General features: G+C 48.5%; 1 protein-coding gene across 3 annotated transcripts in view; it reads left to right on the top strand.

Annotated features, from left to right (window-relative positions):
* Positions 1-22,060, top strand: part of LOC118215535 (cytosolic carboxypeptidase 4-like) — a 156,886-nt gene that overhangs the window by 360 nt on the left and 134,466 nt on the right. The window contains exon 2 of one of the 3 annotated variants that reach the window (XM_035396431.1): positions 780-843. Coding sequence is in view for 1 of the 3 variants with exons in the window: in XM_035396429.1 (XP_035252320.1) it covers positions 14,318-14,396 (79 nt within the window). In the remaining 2 variants the exon portion in view is untranslated. Of the gene's footprint in view, positions 1-779; positions 844-13,087; positions 13,113-14,153; positions 14,397-22,060 lie in introns of those variants that run through there. The other 2 variants (XM_035396430.1, XM_035396429.1) reach the window with 2 other exon arrangements.

The following is a 22,060-nucleotide window of genomic DNA, read 5'->3' as shown; positions in this document are numbered from 1 at the left end:
TCCTGATTTTGGGGCGTTACCTAAACTAAAGTGACCAATCAGTGTGAAACATTACAATGAGCAGGGCGGGATAAATTTGATGAGCGACGAAAACCCAAGAGAACTGATAAAATTTTGCAGTGGAATTTCATATCCGATTTTACGACTTTTTTCATTGGTTACTATCAATGAAAAGACTATTAAAAAAAAAAAAATCAGTGTTCACACGTTATTATTTGCTACAGTGGTGTATAAAAAATTGAAATACCCAATTTCAAGCGGGAAATATAAGATGGATATAGGTTATTTGATGGTCAATTAATTCTGTTGTTCGTAGGCCTGTATCATATTTTCACAAATGTTTTAAATGCTTAGCTGTATTTGAGAAATGCAAATTCCCCAGAATGTTACTTTTGCTGATATATAGTGCCATCTAGTGATAAAAGAATAAAAGTGCAAAAAAATTATATTCATTTTTTTCTGTACAGTTGCACTGTCAGCAAGTCGATCAAAAGGCCCAAGATGTACACTACTGAATGTTTAAAATCCTAGTCATGTATCAAGATGTGCATTTTCCCCTAGGGTAAGTGATAGCTGACATTTTCAGTGTCGAAAGGCAAGATGAGGACAACCTCACCTTAACTTACCGAAGGCTGGTTGAGGGTAATAGGAGTATAGAGGTTTTCTTTTGGGGGGGGGGGGGGGGGGGCTCAGCCATTAACAGCATTGCTTAAACAGTAAGCCATGTCGTTTTTACATCTTAACTCCTGAGCTCCGTTGACTGAATGTCTGTCCTCCAGGGAACGCCAGGTCCGGACAGAGTGGCAGGAGAGGAGAGAGCCGCTGGACCAACGTGGCATGCAGGTGAGGACATTATACGTCATCCTAGATAAGAACGTCTGCAAAGTGAGCGTAATGCAATGCATCCTGACGGAAGAGCAGCAAGCGAGGTGTGACACGGCTGCAATTAAAAGGACCACTAAACATATAAAAGGAAATACACAAATGTCTGAACAAGCTGAGGTCAGGGATGGCCCCCCTGTAGTATCTGCATGCAAGCAACAAAGGGATGGGAAACATTTTGTATGTATGTATGTAAATAAGGTACGTATGTATATATGTATGTATGTATGTATGTAATTTTGTCGCAAGACACAGAATAACACTCAGTCAAACTTATCTATTAACTACAATCAAAATTATGGTGGTGTTGGTTGCTCTACAGGTAGCTTGGATGGATAAATCAGACAAACATGTAAGCAGCCCATGTTATATATGAAGTACATATAGGCAAATACATGTTTTAAATATGTACTATCAATTACTCCCCATCCTTGAATACACAGCCAATGGTTAATTATTTACCATGTAAGCTGTGTGGAAACAGGGGCGGATCACACTTGTAGTTGTCGGCACTTTTATTCTGATAAAGCAGTGACGGTGTCTTTATTGGTTTATTGGGTAATTCTGTGGAGGTTGTCAGAGTGGAACAGTCAGGCATAAGGTTAATCCATTAGATCAGTGATGAATTAAGAGGTCTGTCTTTTCAGCGGAGCAAATTGACTTTTAATGATGGTCACAGAGATTAATATGAATTTCAAGGGAAGAGAGTGGCAGAACATAAAAAACAGGCAGACAAAAGGACTTAATGGGGTGACACTTTCCCCCCACAATACTCACTTTGTTCATCTTTTTTCTTTTTTTTCACCCCCTCTGTAAACATCATTCACACCATAAAATGAGAAATTTGTGAACGTTACCGAAAACAGGACACCCATACTGTACGGTTTAACCCTTAGCAAGCTAGCAACTCTGGTGATATTCACAGTGGTCATACTACCTACGTTTTAATCCCACTCCGTAATGGCAGACATTTTGTAACTGTGTCCTGGGATGGGGATGGGGGTGGGGGGGTGGGGGGGACTCTGATATGACTGAGGGGAGATATTCAATTTTAGAGCCGCTTTCCTGCGCCAGAGGTGATTTGGTTTCTCCGTTCATTACCGCTAGGATTGGTCTCATTAAAAGCTGCTTATGATCCCCGTCAGCTTGAATCTGAATGTATCTGCCAAAGTCGCTCAGGACAACACTGTCCAAAACAAACACGGAAATACATTTGTTCGCCCTCTCCGTAATGGGGAAGGGCATTTAATAATTGGGAGGATATTTAGCCAGGCAATAATAAAGCACAGTTTGGCCACGCTCAATTATGGTTTACTACGTATGAATCGAGACGCATCAAATGTTATGCCCCGCAATAAATAGTTATTATTCGTAATTAAGAATGGCAGAAATGCCTTGGCTCGTGGACATGCGGTTAATGAATTTTCTTTCATTATTATGAAGTGCATTAAACCATGAAATGGCTGATCAATAACTGCCATTCTGTAAAAACATAAAGGGAAAAAAAAAAAGCTTAGCAATGAATTGAAAGCTTAAGACCTTCAGTGGAAGCTAATGTAAATTTCAAGAAGCAAGCTACAGGAAAAAAAGACATTAGTGCAAGATGGACCTCTCTGACAAGCTCAACAAATTATTGTAGTATCAACGTAAACTCACCAGGGGGCAGAAGAGGTTTAAGTTTCACTAAGACTTGCCAGCACTTCTATCACGAAGCCTGACAGAGGGACACAAACGCCACAAGAACTCTTGACTAATTCACACATCCTTGGATGCATCATTAAGGCTATTTTTCCCAGCCATAAACCCAGAATCTAATTATATCTGGGTGATTACCAAACGTTTTTGAAGGGGCACATTGGATGTGCATTTGAGGCTGCGGGAGCTTGTTTGAAAGACTCCCCTGTAATTTTGCCTCCAGTTGGGAACACTCTTCATTTAGCTCAAAACCAATTTCCAAACATCATGCTGGATGTGTATACAAAAGAGTCACGTGCGAAGAGATAAAACTCCCAGAAACACGCCTGATTACAGAAGCATATATTCTAGCCGTGGTGTGTGTGTATTGTATAGGCATATTTCCCCCCCTAGAGGCGTGCATGTGATGTGATTATAGAAGCAATCTGCCAGGGGTGGATTGATTCTCATTACACGAAGAAACAAATGAGAAAATGAGCCCATTACAAATGAGAGTTGCAGAACCCATGCTCCACTCTAACCCCTACACGCACGCACGCACACACACACACACTCGTGCGCACGCACGCACACACACGCACGTACTCTACCCCCTACACACACACACACACACACACACACACACTCATGCACACGCACGCATGCACACACACGCGCACGTACTCTACCCCCTACACACACACACACACACACAAACACACTCGCGCAAGCATGCACACACACACGCATACACACATACACACACACACACACACACATGCGTGCACACACACGTGGGCTGGGGCAGGTGTGGGGTGGGGCTCACCAGGGCAAACAGCCTGCAGGGTAACATGGCTGGTTCTCACGGTGCGTCTGGGTGCTTCCAGAGAACAACAGATAGAACTCTACATCCTCCTCTTCCTCACGTCATCACTCAGCTGCACAGTAAATATACATACATATGCACATACACACACACACACACACACACACACACACGTGCACACAGACTTCGGGACTGTAGAGGCGTCCAGACGGGTTCTCCGGCGTTCACAGGGGCGTTACACCGCTCCTCTGCTCTCTGAGCGGGGCGGGGTAAGTTTAGGCCAGAGATGCAGAGAGAGAGAGAGAGAGAGAGATAGAGAGAGATAGAGAGAGAGACCTCTTTCATGAGCCACGCTAACAGAAAGCTAAACGCCAGCTCAGCTGCCCCCCGGGTTTGCTGTCGCACACGTAGCCACCTGACAGCCATCACCCCAAACCGAACGTGTCGGGAACAGCCTGATCCGGCACCGGAGCGATTATTAACACAGATCTGTAAAAAAACCGCCCGTCACCCTGCCAGTCCGCCGGCGGTGTCGCGCTGCTGCCTGCGGACGCGCCGCGTTTCTGGTTTCCGACTCCGACGCTCGCCCTGGCGGGTAACACGAGGCCTGTCCGGTCCCAGGGGGAAACACGGCAGCTTCGCTCTCACACCCCTGGGAACGGGTGGGGAGGAAAGGACGTGACTCTGGCTCTGAGTTTAACACCCTGACAGCACAAAGGAGGCAAAATGAAAAGTAGAAAATGTTCTGCATTGACTGACCGCAGCGCTGCCGAATAAAGGTGATTTTGCAGTGTAACAGTCAACGTGAAGCACGGTGCAAATAGAATGATATTTCCCACCTGTATATCATCACCTGCGTCAAAGCAGATAAAACAAAACTCCTATCTTAACATTTCCACATTTTATTCCCCTAAGATTTCCCTGGTTTATGGGATGTTGGCCAGAGAGCTGGAAGTGTCACGTGGAGACGTGGCGGACAGATTTCTCTGCGATCTTAACCTGCGTGCGGATAATTGAAATTTAATGGTCTGCCTGCAGGCACCGTTCATTATCAGCTGTGCTGGCCCATTAATCGAATCACTACATTTCTGTAATGCGGTAAAGTGCAGATTAAGTGAGTTTGTGTGGGCCGCATCGACCGTTAAAATAAGTTTAATTATGTTGCTTAATTACTGTGGCGCTGGCGGAGGTGAGAACGCACGGGGGCTGGGAGCCCGGGGGGACCGGGCTGCCTTGGCTCCAGAAGTCCCCCACAATGCCGCAGTTCATACGCAGGCTCGCGCTCCGTCTCCCTGCCATCTGCTGAGGCTCGCATTATCCGGTTACTCCTGTAGGGAGGGAGGGAGGGAGGGAGGGAGGGAGGGAGGGAGGGGAGGGAGGGAGGGAGGGAGGGAGAGAGAGAGAGAGGGAGAGGGAGGGAGGGAGGGAGGGAGGGAGGGAGGGAGGGAGGGAGGGAGGGAGGGAGAGAGAGAGAGAGAGAGAGAGAGAGAGAGAGAGAGAGAGAGAGAGAGAGAGAGAGAGAGAGAGAGAGAGAGAGAGAGAGAGAGAGAGAGAGGGAGGGAGGGAGGGAGGGAGGGAGGGAGAGAGGGAGGGAGAGAGGGAGGGAGGGAGAGAGAGAGAGAGAGAGAGAGAGAGAGAGAGAGAGAGAGAGAGAGAGAGAGAGAGAGAGAGAGAGAGAGAGAGAGAGAGAGAGAGAGAGAGAGAGAGAGAGAGAGAGAGAGGGAGGGAGGGAGGGAGAGAGGGAGGGAGGGAGGGAGGGAGGGAGGGAGGGAGGGAGGGAGGGAGGGAGGGAGGGAGGGAGAGAGAGAGAGAGAGAGAGAGAGAGAGAGAGAGAGGCAGACTGACAGTGAGCAGCAGAGACAAACAGACACAGACAGACATTGATTAAGCTGCTGAATAATTAAACAGGGAAAAAATGCTGAAATTCTTGGACAGGAGTGTGAAGAAAGAATGTTTGCTGCAATCGTGTTTTGTCTCGTCTTCCTTGATTTAAAAAAAGGATTTTTAATACAGAAAGTTGCGTCCCTTTTATATTCTAAAAATCAGACTGGGCGAGTCAATAATGGGCAGTTAACAATAATAAAAAAAAAACTAATATTGCACTTGTTCGCAGTTAATCATTTCTTTCAAGCACAAGCACATCACCGACCGCCGCTGCTGATGTAGATGTTCACTGACGCTTCAGTCGATTCTGTCGACAACGCACAGCAAAGGGTTTCTCACGAGAGTCTACTCTCCCGTAAGGGTCCTCAGTGCCAACAAATACGAAACGCCTCCAGATCCATCAGAAGCCAAAGCCGATGAACCATAAAATTACCTTCGCGAAGTCTGGCAAAAAAAAAAAAGTTTGTCGGAGAGACTGCGGCTTCTGCATTTTTGCCTGCCAAGGGCCTTCTCCCGCGATAAAGTTTATTCTCGATGCTCTAAAAAGTTGCCATCTGTGCATCATATCTTATCAAATGTAACTTAATCCAACACAATGTTGGTAGAGCAATATACCATTTTTGCCACCCAACAAACGTCGAAAATGTATATGCCCACGGCCAAATAGCCAAACGCTGCGCCGTAATCAGGGCCGGCAAAGAGCTTAAAACCGTGACCGAAAAAAAAAAAACCGAAATAAAAACCTGAGGCGGAGCCGGATTTGACTGTCAGCCGTTCTGTGCCAGCTGTGGGGGCAGAGTGAGCGTGCGGTGGAAGGTTTGGAGAGGCAGGCTTCTGCAAAGTCAGGTTTTACGGTAAAACACTCTTTTAGGGTCTGTCAGAATTCCCTCGTTATTCATCTTTATGTCTACTGAACCCGTCAGTGGTCAGCACAATCTAAACCAGGCGTGCACAACTCCGGTCCTGGAGGGCCGATCTGTGTGCTGGTTTTTGTTCTAACCGATTACCATTTCCTACAGCTCTATAAACTACACTGCTTCATTCCTGTACTTGAGCACAGTACAATCTCTAGGATACACTTGCAGTCTGCGGCTGTAGCTGGTGCTCATACACATGTCAGATCAAGATACGATTGGGCTAATTGAATAAATGTTGGCGAACGTCCGCACAAAATCCTGAAATGGATTGGCCCTTGTTGTGCACCCCTGATCTAAACACAAGAGGGCCTCACTCCTGAACTCGCTTAAATGCTGCACCATAGACTCAACCCCTCTCTACAGCGCCTGGAAAGGGAACCTGCAGTTTTTTAGAACTGATATTCCACATGGTTTGTTTTTGTGTGTTTTAGCCAGCATTATCTCCGTGAGCAAAAGCTGGAATCGACACATCTGGAAAGGTGGAACTCTAGGTTGAGAGGCTTTCTGCTACAGACTAGGTTAACCCTAATATAGCTCAGGTGTTACATGGATATAGCCTGACTATGCCCTAGCTGGCTATCAAACTTTAGCGTTTCAAAAATGTTGCCAGGTTTTCCACTGAACACCTAGACAGCATTTTGTCATCTTTTCACTGCAAAAAACGTTCACTGGGATAGAACAAGTAAAAGGCTGAGTTTGCTTGAATTACCAACCCCACCTACAAAACACCACGATTCATCAGAAGTAGGAACTCACCACTGGTTTGAATGTTAGCCTGGTCAAGCTTTTAGTACAGTAAGCTTAGATAGTCGACATTTCATTATAACGGCTGAATTTGATATGAGCTCATGCTTTACATACTCTTTATAGGCCTGTAAATGTCTCTCATCACGTGAATAGGTGCTAGCATGCACGTTGCAATGCATTGTAAGGGTATACCTCACGCATTCTCTGTGGTGCTCATGATTTGAAACAGAAAAGGCTAGCTGTGTAGGTTCAAGAGCTGACGGCCGGCTATCCTGCTGTTATACCAACAGAGAAACACCCCGCGGAACTGGGATGACAGAGTGAAGAATTGAATCGTTAATCTTGGCCGCGATCACGCAGAGACAAATAAACATCCTATAATTTGATATTTGTTAACTTTGCGGGGGGTAGGGTGGGTGGGAGGGAGCAGTTCCGAGCCGTTAGAAGAATGGATTATATAAAGCAGATTGAATTGGCTTCCCTCGGCGGCGCGCTGTGCGGCTCACTTTTTTTTTCCGGGGGCGACGCTGAAACCCACGCGAACCCAGCGGCCGCTCGAGTCCGAGTAAGGCGCGGCGCCCAGACCGCATCACTCGCGCCTGAGCGATCGTCCTCACGTTGCACCTCCGGCCTCACAGGTCCAAGTAAATAACGCGACTGGCACTTGATGACAGGCGATCTGAGACTCAATCCTCCGGGATCTCGACAATGATACTGCTAAAATTATATTCAGGCATCTCAGGTCCTCAGAGAATTCCGACATGGGTTATTTCAATATTTATGTAGCCTACTTTTGTAATTATGTGGTTTTATTTCGGGCCAGTTTAATTTTTCCCCCACATAAAACTATTTACTATGTCTGTGACAGCGCCTTGGAGCGTCTTGTCTGGTATCTCTGTCTAGATTGTTGTCTTTAATATTTGGTATCTGAAACCCTAAGGCACGGTATCCTGGCCCTGGACCCTGCCCTCCTTGTGCAGCTCTTCCAATGGAAATTCCAGGTTCCAAAATTCCATAGACTGCCAATCCATCTGTTGACTGTATTAACCACTTGCGGCGATGTTCCTCTGCAGCTGTCAAATGGAATGCGGCGTCTTCGGAGCGCCGAACATTTCAAAAACTGCAGTTTACACGAATTCACTTGCGTTTTGATAAAAATGACTATTTTTGCTATAATATGCCAACCTACCATAATGTCACAATAAATGTATGCCTTTCATAATTTTATTATGACATCTGTAACAGAAGTGAGATGAAATTGCGGGGTTAGCAGGATGGAATAAGCTGCAAGTAGGCCTAATGTTTTGGCGTTCTGGTCAAAACAAAATAGGCTACATAAATAAAAACCCTAGAAGTGAATTCTGTTTAATTTGCTCATGTTTAGCAAGCTAGCTAGAAACTGACCGTTTTCGATTTTGCATTTTTATTCAAATTCAAAGGGCTTTCTCTTAAAGGGACACTAAATGCTTATTTTTATATTAAAAAAGATTTTTGCTTTAAGACCACCTCCACTCAAAAACGTGTTTTTGATTAACTCCTCTTGGAAGCATGATTGTCACTGATCGGGGACTTCAACTTAAAGAGCTATTTAATGGGCTCTAGAATAGCGTATCACCTTATGTGACATAAGAAAGGGTTGTAGAACCACATTTGCGACAGTAACCTATCTGGGTTTTGCTTTCCTGTTTAAAATGTCTGAAAATGTATTGTCTGGCACATAGTACAGTCAGGTCACTGCTCCATTGTTTTATGAAGGAGAAATGACCACAAGATGGAGGTAAAAGGCCACTTTTACATTTCCCCAAGGTTTCTGACAGGACTTGTCATTTGTGTGGTGTAATGGTCTGGGGAACTGCTGTGAAACAGGTGGGGGACTGCCATTGTACCGTTGGCTGTTACACAGAATATCATACCATATCAAGGCACAGAAAAAGGACACCAGGTGCCCATTTGATTTCTGAGTGACAGATTGTGAGGTTTGAACGTGTTCCGTTCAGATTGAATCACTGGATCCAAGTAACGTTGCCTCCTCAGTCGCCGTTCTTTCGAAGCATAGTGTGTTGTGCCAGGTTCAATCTTCCATCTCTGTCGGTTTGTGTCTTAGCGGACGGGAGTCTCCTATAGCACACGGGCAGACCGCACGCTTTCAAAGCATCGGGAAAATATGTTTTCTCCGTGCATCCTGAGCCTCTGCCCCCGGCCCTCATAAATATCGCGCGTTTGAGTGACCCTGCTTATATTTTAATGTGGGTGTTCGGAGACGTCCTGAATGAGGATTTGCTCCCCGAGGGACGCCAGCGAGCCGCGCCTCTCACCTGCGCTTTCACCCTCCGCCCGCAGAGCCAGTTAAAACCATGATTCGGGGGGGTCTCGGTCCTAATGATTACTTGAGAGAGGTGTAAACTGTGCCCTGAATTATGAATGTGCCCAGAGGAAGAAGCAGGCTTTTACAGGCTTTGATCCACACGTTATGTGCAGGGAAAAAAATTAACCGTAAATGATCTTTTAATAAAGCTAATCTCGGTTATAGCTCTGTAGGTCTTACATTATTGCAATGCAACATTTATTGTGCAGCCGATGTTGGATAGTCGAGTGGCCCTCACCTCAAACGCAACAAAAAACACACACTAACATAATGAGTCACCTTCCAGTACAATACATGGGGCCAAGAACATACTGTAGTAGATGCATCTCATGCAGCTCACATAGCCTCGCTATGAAGGCTGATGGAGGACCTCTTACACAGGTACACCCCCCCTGTTCACCAGGGGAATGAGGGGGTGACTCTGAGGAAACGGGGGGGGTCTGAAGAGCAGGTTTTGGGTCAGGACGAGCCCCAGAGCCGGACCCTTTTATCCCCAGAGCCCGACCCTTTTATCCCCGCACGCCCTTAATCTCTCCCCCGCCCTCCTCCCCCCCCCCCCCCCCCGCCCGTGCTCCGAGACTGCGAGGTCGTCTCACCCGGCAGGGTGGAAGCCCTCCACGAGAAACAGGTGTCGCTCGTCGCCACGGGAACGGTTCCCGACGCGTCTCGCCAGAGCCGGTGGTGGAATTATACGGCTTCAGGAGGCGTCAGAATCTGCAAGGGGGGGGGGGGGCCTGTCAGGGGGGGAAGGAGGGGGGTGTCGGCGGTGTTTCGGGAGGTGTTTTTTTGGGGCAGAGGGACCCCGTCGGGCCGAGGAGGTCAGGTTGCAGGCCTCTCTCTTCACGTCTCATGGAAAAGCCCAATTCAGCCGCCCCCGTCCCGCCAAGCTCGGAGCCCCTCACTCATGTTACAGCCGCAGGAGGATGATTGACAGGGGGGGGGGAGGTGGTAAAAATTAATGCGAGGAGGGCCCTGGCCATGCCCCGCCCCCGAGCTCGGGTTTCGGGTGGAGAAGGGTTCGTCGGTCAGCGATGCAAAAGGGCAGGAATGCCGACCGATTCGGTCAACGAGAGGGTAGCGTGAGGCGGTGTTGAAAGGCAGGCATCTCTCTATCTGTCCCTTCTTCTTCTGTGGTGGTGATCTGCCATGAACCGTCCTGCAGTATCCTGCAGCATTTTCTGTTGTTGTGCTGCCGCTGGCCCTTTCATGCCATTATGTTTTTGATTTGTATTTTTTTTTAAATATCCTGGCTTGTTTGACCTTTTTTTTGAGGTCAGAATTCTTTAAGGAAACCTTGCCGGTAGTCTTTTGAATTCAAAACGATCTGCCATTTTGTATTCAAATTAGCGTGTAAAGCAATCAGATCACCAACCCGACTATATACTGATAACTTTGAAAATAACATTTCAGCTTGGGACAGCTTGGTCAAAATGTATGTGAAGTTTTTAAAGCGAAGTAAAAAGCACATCTGTGTTTTGAAAGATTAACCCCAGGATGCTATCAAAATCTGCCACAGTACAAATAAAGCACCTTGCATTAAATCCAAGGTGACCAAATAATCCTGTAATCTTAAAGAAACAGTGGGTAAAGTCACATTGTTGCAGAATGCCTGTGACTTAATCCGGAGAGAGTTCTTTGACTGAATAACACCTGACAATGACTTGAAGGTTTTGATTGTGTCCCGGGCTAACCCGCCGGGCAGGGCAGATTGGCAGTGCCTACGTCTCCCATAATCCATTTCTGCATGTTGCTGATTGAAGAAACAAGCACACCTACAGCGGGGCCTCTGTGTTATCCTTTGCACAGATCAGGCAAATTGACAGGGCAATTTCTCTCAGGTTTACACTCCCGCTGCACTATCTTCGTTATTCATCGCCCGAACGAGGGACCCGCTGTTTACGCGCCCGCGTCCTTGCCCGGCTGACAAACGTGGCTTTTCGGGGGTCCTTTTCGCAATTTCACGAGGAATTTCTTTTCATAAACGAGCGCGGTTAGCGATTCATTTTAGAGGTCGCCGTACCGCCAGTGTCGGTGACAGAAACGATGTCGTTCTCCACCGTGGCGCTCCCCGGCTGCTGAGACCGCGTCCGCAGTTTTCCCGAAAACGAGGTTCGCCTTTGAGGTCGCCGGCGATTTATGCCCGTGCGTAACGGCTCTCCCGGTGTGAGCTGAGGACGCGCCTGACGGGCGGCGCTACATGACTGATGTGGGACGGAACGCGCGGCGCCGCGCCGCCTGGGATTTATTTGAATTGCCCTCTGGGAAATGTTAAACGTTCCCGGTCCGAGGAGTCGGTGATGATTATCTCTTTGTCCGCATTCGTAATTTGTGGCGTAATGGAGTCCGGCTGCCGCGGGCTTTTAGGCGCAGCGAAACGGACGTTTTTATGTTTTGTAAAACGTCATATTTTGTACGAGCGCGGAGATGGATTCTGCCGCGTAGCCCGCGCCTCCGAACCGGGTCGTTTCTGGACGCGGCGGGCGGGACTCGAACCCCTCGCTCCCGGGATCACCGCGCTCCCCGCGTTCCGAGCCTCTCGTAAACAAAGCCTTCGGAGAGCGACGTCCTTGACGACGTCGTTTCGCAGATTTATTTCATTTCCTTCTTCGTCGTCGTCGCAGACGGAGTGCGCGAGGGGGCGGGGCCTGCTCCCGGAGGGAGGGTCAGACTAGGGTCGGGCGGCTCCGGGTTCTAATCCGGTCGTTTGAGTTCTCGCGTGCCGGAATAGCGCCCCCGGGAGGATGCGAGTTTCCGCGGCGACGAGCATATTCAATTCGCCGCTCTCTCTCTCGCCGGTCTAAATTGGCTCAGCAGAAACTACTGAAAACCCCGATGAGACCGCAGAGAATTTGTTCAGAGCGTGTTTATGCAGCCATTCCTCATCGCTTATGCCTTGTTTGTTTTCTACGGGGAAAGTTACACTCTCTGTAGTCCGCTGGGACCAACTGTCACTTATTTGGGAGCCGAATTCGGTTATTCCGGGCTGGGCCATCTGGTCTGTTATCAAACACGGGGGTGCCAGTGAGGTGAGGGCAGGCTGTGGGATCTGGTCCCATGCCCAGACTGGCGAGCACGAGGCGTGTGGCAAGGGGCGGGGTTTTAACCGCGGCCCTCACCGCCTGCACCATAGAAGACAACAGAAGCGATTGGCTCACTGGGCTGAAGATCGAAGATCCCCAGCCAAGGGAGCTAATCGCACTGTTAATGAACCTCCAGCAGGTGGCGCCACCTTCTATAGCGGATGTGCACACGTTCTGCTGATCTGGGCTGCACCCAGGGTGACGGGCGCTTGTGTTAAGGCCCGTGCGGATGCAGGCGCGGGGGCACGAGGTCAGGGGGCCGAACCCCTCAGGTTAAATCATCTCCTCCCGGAGCCGCCAGACGTTAACCTCGTTTTTTAACGAGGACGCATCGGTAATCGCGGGACCGTTTCCCTGGTTGTCGATGTCAAGGGCCCCGACGTCCATTCCGGCTCTAGCTATTTCCGCGGGCGCCTTGCTAATTAACAGGTCAGGATGCGCCCAGTGGCTGTAAATACTGGCCCTGTAGTCCGGCGCTGGAGATTTACAGCCCCCTGGCGCTGGTGTAACGCAGCCGTGTCTCACAGCGAGCCCCGGACCGCGGCGACGCTCGCCCTCGGGTTTCACGCGGCATGCGCTCGGCCCGAGCGCGGCGTCCTTTTCTCGGGTTCGGAGTTCCTCGCGTCGCTGCCGCCGAGAAGGCGCTCCGCAGACCGCTGGCTCTGGCACGGGCGGCTGTGCGGTGTAAGGGGTAAGGAGCTGGTCAGACCTAAAAGGGCACAGGTTCAATTCTCCAGGTAGGACACTGCCGTTTTACCCTTGAGCAAGGTGCTTAACCTGCATTGCTTCAGTATATATCCAGCTGTATAAATGGATGCTACGTGAAAGGGAAAAAAAGTTGTGCACGTCCGCTAAATGGCAGCAATGTAATGTAATGCATGCCAGTCATCCAGAGCGCGGCAGAGGCGGGGGGGGGGGGGGGGGGGCACGGTGACGTTTGCGAGAGGCCGGTTGCCGAGCAGCGCTGCAAAGGTTTACGTTTTGTTTTTGTGTGTTTTTTTTTCCCCCCCGGTCCGGGACAGGATGTGTCCGTCGCCGGGTCGTCACCGGCAGCTCCTTTGCCCGGCGATGTGAGAAATGCCCGCTGTTTAAAACGGGCAGGAAAGCGGCGCGCGATAGCGTAGCTCCCCTGGGGGAAAGTGACCGCGCCGTGGAGGAATGTGGACAGGCTACCGTGGGAGGTTATCAAGCGGGCTCGCCCTCGCTTTACCAGACGCTCTGCCTCCTGCGCTCACACGTAGCGCGCCGCTGAACGCGCGCATGTTGCGCTGCTTTGAAGGAGTGGTGGGGGTTAGGGGTGGGGGTGGGGATGGGGGTGGGTGTGTTGGCGGTGGGGGGGTGGGTGATGGAAGCGTTCAGTTGTAACCCTGCTGTCTGACAGGAAGTGCTTGCTGCCGCGCTCCCCGGCCTCTGTTTAATTTCTCCTGGGAACGCCAGACCGGCAGAGGAGGGGGACAAGGCGCTCGCGCCGCGGCCTCATGGGAGATTTTGGAACCGGAGAAAGTGAGAGCCCCCCCCCCCCCTCCCCGGACAACTGAGATTCCAGACCCCCCGCAGAGGGCAGACGACGACTAGGACCGCCGCCGTGATTTACTCTCACCCAGCACCCCCCCCCCCCCCCCCACGCCCTCCCTCCAGCTGCAGCACAGTGAGCGCGGCGACTTCACTTAGCCTTGTCACTGTCTGACATTTGGGCCGCGGTCCCATTGGGCACGGTGCGCAGAGGAGGCCCTTAAAAAAGGCCCAGGTGGGCGGCGGCCCCACACAAGCACCCGAGAGGGGGGTGGGGGGGACGTCACGCTGAGAGCAGAGCAGCGGCTGTCAGAGACACTGCTAGCATTTGCTTTGAGTTATTTCGGTTTGTTTTGTTTTTTCCGCGCTACATTTTTTTTCTGCGTAAAAAGCTAATAAAACTCCGAAGGAACCCCGAGCGCGCGAAGCGATGTTCGGCTACGGCAAATGCGGCAGGTTCACGTGGACGGGGACCCTGGAGGACTGCGGCCGACGCCCGGGCAGCGGTGGTAAGCGCGGACGCACGCCGGGCATGCCTAGAATTGCGCGTGCGAGACTTCCCTCCGTCGACGTGTCTGAGACTGAGAGGCAGCGGGAAGCGAGCCGCTCGGTTCCCCGTTAGCCGCTGGGTTCCCCGTTAGCCGCTGGGTTCCCCGTTAGCCGCTGGGTTCCCCGTTAGCCGCTGGGTTCCCCGTTAGCGTTTATTTCTGGAAAAGCTGCGCCGTGGTCCGGTCGTGTTTTATGGAGGCGCTCTGTACGGGTTTCCTCACCGGCTCCTTCCCTTCCTTCCTGTTGAGCGCTGCTGACTCGGTTCTGCACTGTCCTCGTTTCCCCCTCAATCCCCTTTATTCACCGACTGACACGATTGTCACCGTTTCAAATAATTTCATCACCGTTCACAGTCTTCGCTATTGTGTGTATGTGCGTGTGTCTGCATCAGTCTTTCTGTGTGTGTGTGTGTGTGTCTGCATCTGTCTGTATGTGTACGTGTGTGTGTGTGTGTGTGCGTGTGTCTGCATCAGTCTTTCTGTGTGTGTGTGTGTGTGTGTCTGCATCTGTCTGTATGTGTACGTGTGTGTGTGTGTGTGTGCGTGTGTCTGCATCAGTCTTTCTGTGTGTGTGTGTGTGTGTCTGCATCTGTCTGTATGTGTACGTGTGTGTGTGTGTGTGTGCGTGTGTCTGCATCAGTCTTTCTGTGTGTGTGTGTGTGTGTGTCTGCATCTGTCTGTATGTGTACGTGTGTGTGTGTGTGTGTGTGTGTGTGTATGTGTGTGTGTGTGTGTGTGTGTGTGTGTATGTGCGTGTGTCTGCATCTGTCTGTATGTGTATGTGCGTGTGTGTGCATCTGTCTGTATGTGTATGTGCGTGTGTCTGCATCTGTCTGTATGTGTGTGTGTGTGTGTATGTGTGTGCCTAGATGTCGCGCTGTTTACATTTTCCTCTCTGAAAATCCTCTCTGTAGAGTCACAGCGGCTTTTTCTGAGCCAGATATGGAAAAGCACGTCTGGTCTGAAAATGGCTTTTTATTAAAAAACGAAGACCTGCCGTCCTGCGCTGAGATCTTCCCCTCGCCGTTCGCTCGCTCGCGCTGGACCCGCGCCAGATATGAGGTCTCGCCGCCGCAAACCCGCCATTATCAAATGTCACCAGGAAGACCGATTATATTGTTTTGAAAAACCAGCCCCCCGTCCCCCCCCCCCTCCCCCGGGTAAAATATACCCCCAAGTGAACCCGGTACATATGTGAGGGGAGGGGAGGGGGGGGGGAGCTGAAGGAGGCTCTTCCTCCTGGAAGGTCTCTGTGTTTGCAGAGAAGGAGGCGGAAGGCGGGAGGGGTGTGTAAGCAATCATTTATTAAGAAGTGAAGAATTTTGGGTTTCCTTGGTAACGCCCTGCTGCAGATCGGCTCTCTCGCGGCGGCCTGATGCCGCTAGCAGAACCGCTCGGCCGTCACATCACACTACATATCTGATCCCCCGCTACATGCCTGCCGCACACTCTCAGATAACGTTTGGCCGTCGGGGGGAAACGTTTAACGCTTTCTTTGCCGCTTTCTCAACGAATGAACCGAAGAACTCGAGATATTCAGATGCAATGAAGTCGTTTGTGTGGAATGCTATGCAGCCTGTGTCCAGCCTGTGGGTAGGCGAGGGAGTGGTCTGTGTGACAGACAGCTCTGTGGACTGGGGGAGGGGCTAACCCACGTGTAAAACCAGCAGGAAGTGGCAGGAAATGGCTGAGCGTCGATGGCGAGGCACAGAGTTCGTGGGGCCCTGGCTGTGGGGTTCTTTCTGGGAGTCGCAGCTGTAGAGAAAGCCCAGGTACTGAGAGGCTTAGGGGTGGGGAGCAAAGAGAGGGTTGGAGTGATGGAGGGAAGGGAGCGAGTGATGGAGAGAGAGGGATGGGAAGTGAGGGGGGGGAGGGGTGTAATGGGTGAAGCTTTCACGCAGTGGTAATCATTCTCCTGGTTGATTTAAAAAATAAAAAAAAATTTAAAAAAAGACTCTCCATGGCAACACAATGATTGGTTGCTCCGCCATTTTATTCACAAAGCCTAATTCTTCTATTACTGGTATAGGCTGAAAAGCCTATTGGTTTAGAGGGCGACCTGCTTCTGTTGAGAGTCACTGGGAAATGCTTTGTGTGGCCGGGCTTGGTATTTATGAACCTGCCTTGTGACAGCCGATGACATTGTGTGCCCTCTGAACATCTAACTACACCAAGCCTGGAGCTCATAATACATAAGTGCCATTATATAGATATAACGCATATCGCGCACAAATAAACACACTCTGACTCCTCTTCAGTATCTTCATGTTCGATGATAACAAAGCTGCTAGTGGTGGGTTAATGGGGGCCTACAGGAGAGATGTTGTTGTGCTTGCTTTGTGTGTGACGTTTATGTGCAAGTTGACGATCTAAACAATAAAAAAAGGCGACAGCACTATTACGGATCTTTCATAGCGAAAGCACCGACTTGCTAACTCAACTTTCTTCAAGGAGATTTCAAAGAGAACTGTCACTCACCAGAAAGTGGGTGGTCTTTCCTGTTTTATGAAAAAAAACGACTGATAACATTCTAATTTAGAGCAATTCTATTATTCTTGTGAGTACATGGATGTGCTAGCTAATCTCAAGATCACAAAACTTAAAAGGAGGTACTACTACAAGGGACGTCCAAATGATTAGAACTTTATGGTGTTGCTTGGGGTGTGATTCAGTCAATTCAGGACAGGAATACGTCGCTTCGGATAAAAGCGTCTGCCAAATAAACGTAATGTAATGGAACAGGAACTGAAACTTAATTTTTGTATTCAGAAATGCCCATTCTTTGGTAATAAATTTCAAGTAATAAATTGTTTATATCCTGAATTGACTGATTTGAAATGAAATGAGCGGGCCTGCTTGTTTGTGCTTTCTCTGTGAAAGACACAGTGGTTGGCGATTGGGCATTCTTGGGGAGGGGGGGGGCAGTGACGGCGGCAGGCGGCGACGTGGGGTAACGCGTTTGTCAATGGAATTGCATTTTTAAAAGGAAAGGCTCCATGTTGACATGGACTGTGACCAATAATGTCAGCCTGACTCATTGTCTGTGACAGACAGGGCTTTAGGAAGCTTAACTGTACAGAAGCAGAATGACAGTATTTAACCATGACCACGGGACACAGGGTAACTCCACTCCACGGTCAAATCGTTTCCTTATTAATAGTAAATTATTCGCGTGGCCGTAGTTGTTCTATGGCGATGTTTCCTGGTGTTATTTATTGGCTTTATTTGTTGGTGAAAGGCGGATTCCAGATCTCTTCAGAGGCGCACGAGGAGAGTCGCTCCGCTCTTCCGCTTGCCAACTGAAGGACAGCAAAGGTTCGCAAAACCTTAAATGAGCTGATTTCGAAAAGTGTCCTGCCTTCATGTCTCAACAGATCAGAGAAGAGACTGGACTTTATGAAGGTTTTGGCCTCATTGTTTGGGAGATCACACGTGGTGGGACGGGCTTCAAGCTGGCAGTAGATTTCAAGATTTTGGGTAGAAGTTCAAGGTCAAGCGTGTTCCAGCTACCGCCCCCCCCCCCCCCCGCCGGATGCCTTTCGGAGTTATTTTGGGCAGCTGCTAATTCACTGATAGAAACAGCTCGTAAACATCCTCACAAAGGTGTGAGATATTTCACTTTCTCAAAATAACGTTTTTGTGTCCGTGTCTCAGAGCTTTGGAGAGTGTCACGTATCTGTAGCTGTCCAAGAAGTTGCCCCGAGACATTCCTCAATACCAAGAAATACTGCAGCGTTTCTTTACGACGGATACTCGAGGTGACAGTCCTTATTATAGGCACAAGGCTGAAAAGAGGAATTTACCATCTGGTGGCTTGTAATCAGTTGACATTGTTTTTTAAAATGTTTATAGTTTATTCATTTATTTTTTTACCCCATTGTGTTTAAATGTTTAAATTTTCTCCTTGCCGGTCTTTAACAACTGATGGAGGTATAATTTATTGCAAGGCCGTTGTTTCTTTTTGAACGAAAATGCAAAATAATTATTTGAGATTTCTTAGTAGCTGTCATACAGCTTGAACCCTGTGATTGTGCGTGCCTGTGTCTCCGTGTTACAAGAACAGAAGATGTCTTACTTCAGGCTTCAGTCGCTTAGAATTAGTTTGTATTTGCAAATGCCACACGCAGCCTTAGCAGGCATCGAGAATGCAGGGTTGTAGCCTTTCACACCCTCTCTCCAAGAACCGTAGAACTGCGCACTCTTGTTTTAGTGTTTTTGTAAGAGATCATAGAGGGCAAGTGAGAGACAAGCTGAAATATTTGCCTAGCAGCCTTTTTTAAAAACGAAAAGCCTGGGATGGTTCGTAAGTACTTTGAGTGCTCGTCTGCGTCTCAGCCAGGCCAGCCGACCAGATTTAATTGCGCCGTTTGATTGACGCTTTTACTGACTGGGCGCGCTGGAGGCCAGGCCTGAGGCCAGCGGGTCACAAGCTTGCGGAAAAGGTCGCGGGGGACGGCGTCCTTCTGAAAACACTTAACGGCCGGCCGCAGGATCCAAAAACAATAACAGCTCCCTCTCGGTTACCATTTTTATGTTTGTGCATTCTGTCCCGTTTCCATGCCGATTGGCGGATTGCAGGGTCGAAGCGAGGGGCGGCTGGCGGAACGCTCGTGTGAGGAAAGCGCACGCACGCACGCGCTCTCTCGAACCGACAGCGGATGGCGACGGAACTTGGCCCACGAATCTGATTGGACGTTCTAAAATAGAAGCCAAAGGGGAAAAATTCAGGGTTAAAATAGACGAGACCGCAGGAGCCAATTTTCCGGAGGAACGAACCCGTACGAGTTTGTTAAAAGGCTGGCCAAAGGATCATTTCCCACTGAAGTCCAAATATTAAAGTCGTCGATCGATATGTGTTGAGCTCTTACGATGTTTGTATTTTCACAACATTTCGTTCTGTGTAAAATGTAAAATGAGATCAATAAAGCTTAAACTGGATATGAAATAGTTTATTGGGAGATGAGGACAAATGCGTGCGAGAGTTAAATGATACGCACGCGCTGGTTTCTCCCCTGTTTAACTCGGTGCATCCAGCTGAAAAAGTCAATACGTGCAGCAAGTAGCATTTGGAAGCTATGGTATCACAGAGTCTACCATCTGCGCCCTGTGACATTGTCTTTAAGCTATTAAAGGTCCTGAAGAAAGTCCTTATGGGTAATAATGATTCCATGGAAGTATTACGTTTACAGTTATATTACGGTAGATATATTTGAAAAATGATGCAAAACAAAAAACCTCTCCAAACTAAAAGCAACCAATATTTTAAGAGCTGCAGGGAAAGGGGGCAAAAAAATGAAAAAAATAAAGCCCAATTTTAAAGGACGTTTTTGTGAAGAAATATGAAGAGTTTTAATTCAGCTGTCTTCAGAAAAGTTTCTGAGGAACAGGTCGGGAACAGGAGCAGGTCAATTTCCTTCCAGATTAGTCCAATTTTCTCGTCGAATGAGGCCATTGTGCGCTCACGCTCCTGCTCATTAAGGCCATTTATGCAGGAGTCAATAGGTAAATTACCCTCCTCCCCTCCCTCTCATTAGAACTGACGCCGCATGTTTGGCGAGGGACAAAGAATTACATGCAGATATGATTAAAGATTGACCTTGGAGTGCTATCTCTGTTTTTTAAGAGCGGCGGACGAAGAGCTAGTTTGTCGGGGCTCATTTGACAGTCACTATTTGAACGTAAAAGGTCGCATTTTATAATTAGGTCAAAGTTTTCCGTCCGCTTCTTATCTTTAACAGTAATTACCTATCTTTTCACGAAGACGCAGTGACACGCTTTGTTTAGTCAGCGGTGGGGAGAGAGCGGAGCGGGGGGAACTCGTTTCTGTTCCGAAAGGTTCCATTCCCGTGTCGTTTTCTGGGTGGAAGCAGGGACAGCAGCTCGCCTTTTCGGTTGCGAAGGAATCGCATACGCAGATGGAAATTTGTAACCAAGGGCAAAGCAGCCTGTTTGGTGTTTATCTGTTTGTGGTTGGCTGTTGGTGGTTGCCATGGGGACTGGAAACGCCCGCTGTAATAAAGTTCTCTGCCCTTTCGTCAACCGGGTGCGTCTGACCTGTCCCCACCACACCCTGTCATTTGCAGCGCTGGGGAGAAACAAGGTGCCAGTCTTAAGCACACATGCACCTGCATACACACACACATGCACCCACCTGCATACACACAGCACAGGAGGAGAGACAAGGTGCCAGTCTTAAGCATGCATGCACCTGCATACACCCACATGCACCCACCTGCATACACACACTCTCTCTAACACACACGTTTCTCTCTCACTCACACACACACACACACACCTAAAATATTTTTTATTTATCATCTGTTAACGGTCATTTGGATATTTATGACCCGTAGGTGGAGTTGCAAATGAGTAAATTTCCAGATTGTATTTGTACCATCCGCTCTTCAGAGAGGGAATGTCATCCGCTTGTTTTTGATTTGTGGTATCCCACTGGAAGCGGGGATACACTTGAGTTATATTTAGACAGGGTGTGGGGTTACCGTGATCTGTGATAATCTGTGCCCTCGGAACATGAGTGCTTATTGAAATCCAGTCGGTGCGGTCTGAGCGCCGAACCTTCTCTTTGAAGGGAGGTGACGCTGGCTGGGCCCTCTGGCTGGCCCACAGTTCCTGCTGTGATCGCTCGTGTGACATTCATGTCGTCTGTAATCACGCAGGTGAGGTGCACTGTGTTCTGTGATCAGCTTTCACGGGTAGGCCCAATGCCTGATGAGTCATTCCATGGGAAGTGGACTAGACTGCCGGGCTTTCATTTCTAACATACATATTCCTTACCGATCTGTAAAGACTGAAACTAGGGCTCCAGATACCACGTAGTTATTGAATTGAAATAAATGATCGATGATCACCCAAAATGGCCTCCTTTTACTGAGGCATCATTTTCAGATGCCTGCTTCTCTGGTGATACAAATAACTTTCCTTTAGTTAGGGTTACGTGGGCAACCAAAATATGAAGATGCACACCTTAAAAACAAGTCATCTATGCAAAATAATGGTTATAATTGTATACTGATGATATAGAGACACTTAAGTTGATACTGAAAATGAAAGAAAATCACATGTGGGAATATTTTTTGAGCAACATTCTTTCATTATTTCATGGAGATATATGCACAGCTAATATGTGGAAATTGATATCATTCATGTTAAAATGCTGAAGTAAGTTTTATACTGTTAAAATGTCTTCTTGGATGCAATATAGACTTTGGCCACCAGAGTGCTGTTCTGGTTCAGTATTCCAGCAGAAAAACCACACTGTTGCATCTACTGCCCTGTTTTAAAGGGAAAAAAGCTCAAAGCTTTTTTAATAAGTAATTGTTCTGGGGATGGAAGAGAACCTCAGTGTGCATGATTATATTTCCTGTGACTTGCAGTTTGAAATGCCTCCCCTTGCCTGTGTCCATAGACAGCATCATGATATGGTCCATAATCAGGATTAGGAATAAATGGATTTTAGCCAAGAAGGAATTGCATAAGGATGATTACCTGGAGCACATATCATTATATCACCATGCTTTATATGTGAATATGTCTGGAGTGTGCACATGTGACTTTTCATTCTTAAAGATTTTTATTGATCCATTTTACTTACGTACTACATTCAT

The sequence above is a fragment of the Anguilla anguilla genome, chromosome 16 (assembly GCF_013347855.1).
Source record: "Anguilla anguilla isolate fAngAng1 chromosome 16, fAngAng1.pri, whole genome shotgun sequence".
Lineage (NCBI taxonomy): Eukaryota > Metazoa > Chordata > Actinopteri > Anguilliformes > Anguillidae > Anguilla > Anguilla anguilla.
The sequence above is the reverse complement of the archived record's forward strand: the minus strand, read 5'-3'. Positions and strand labels throughout refer to the sequence as shown.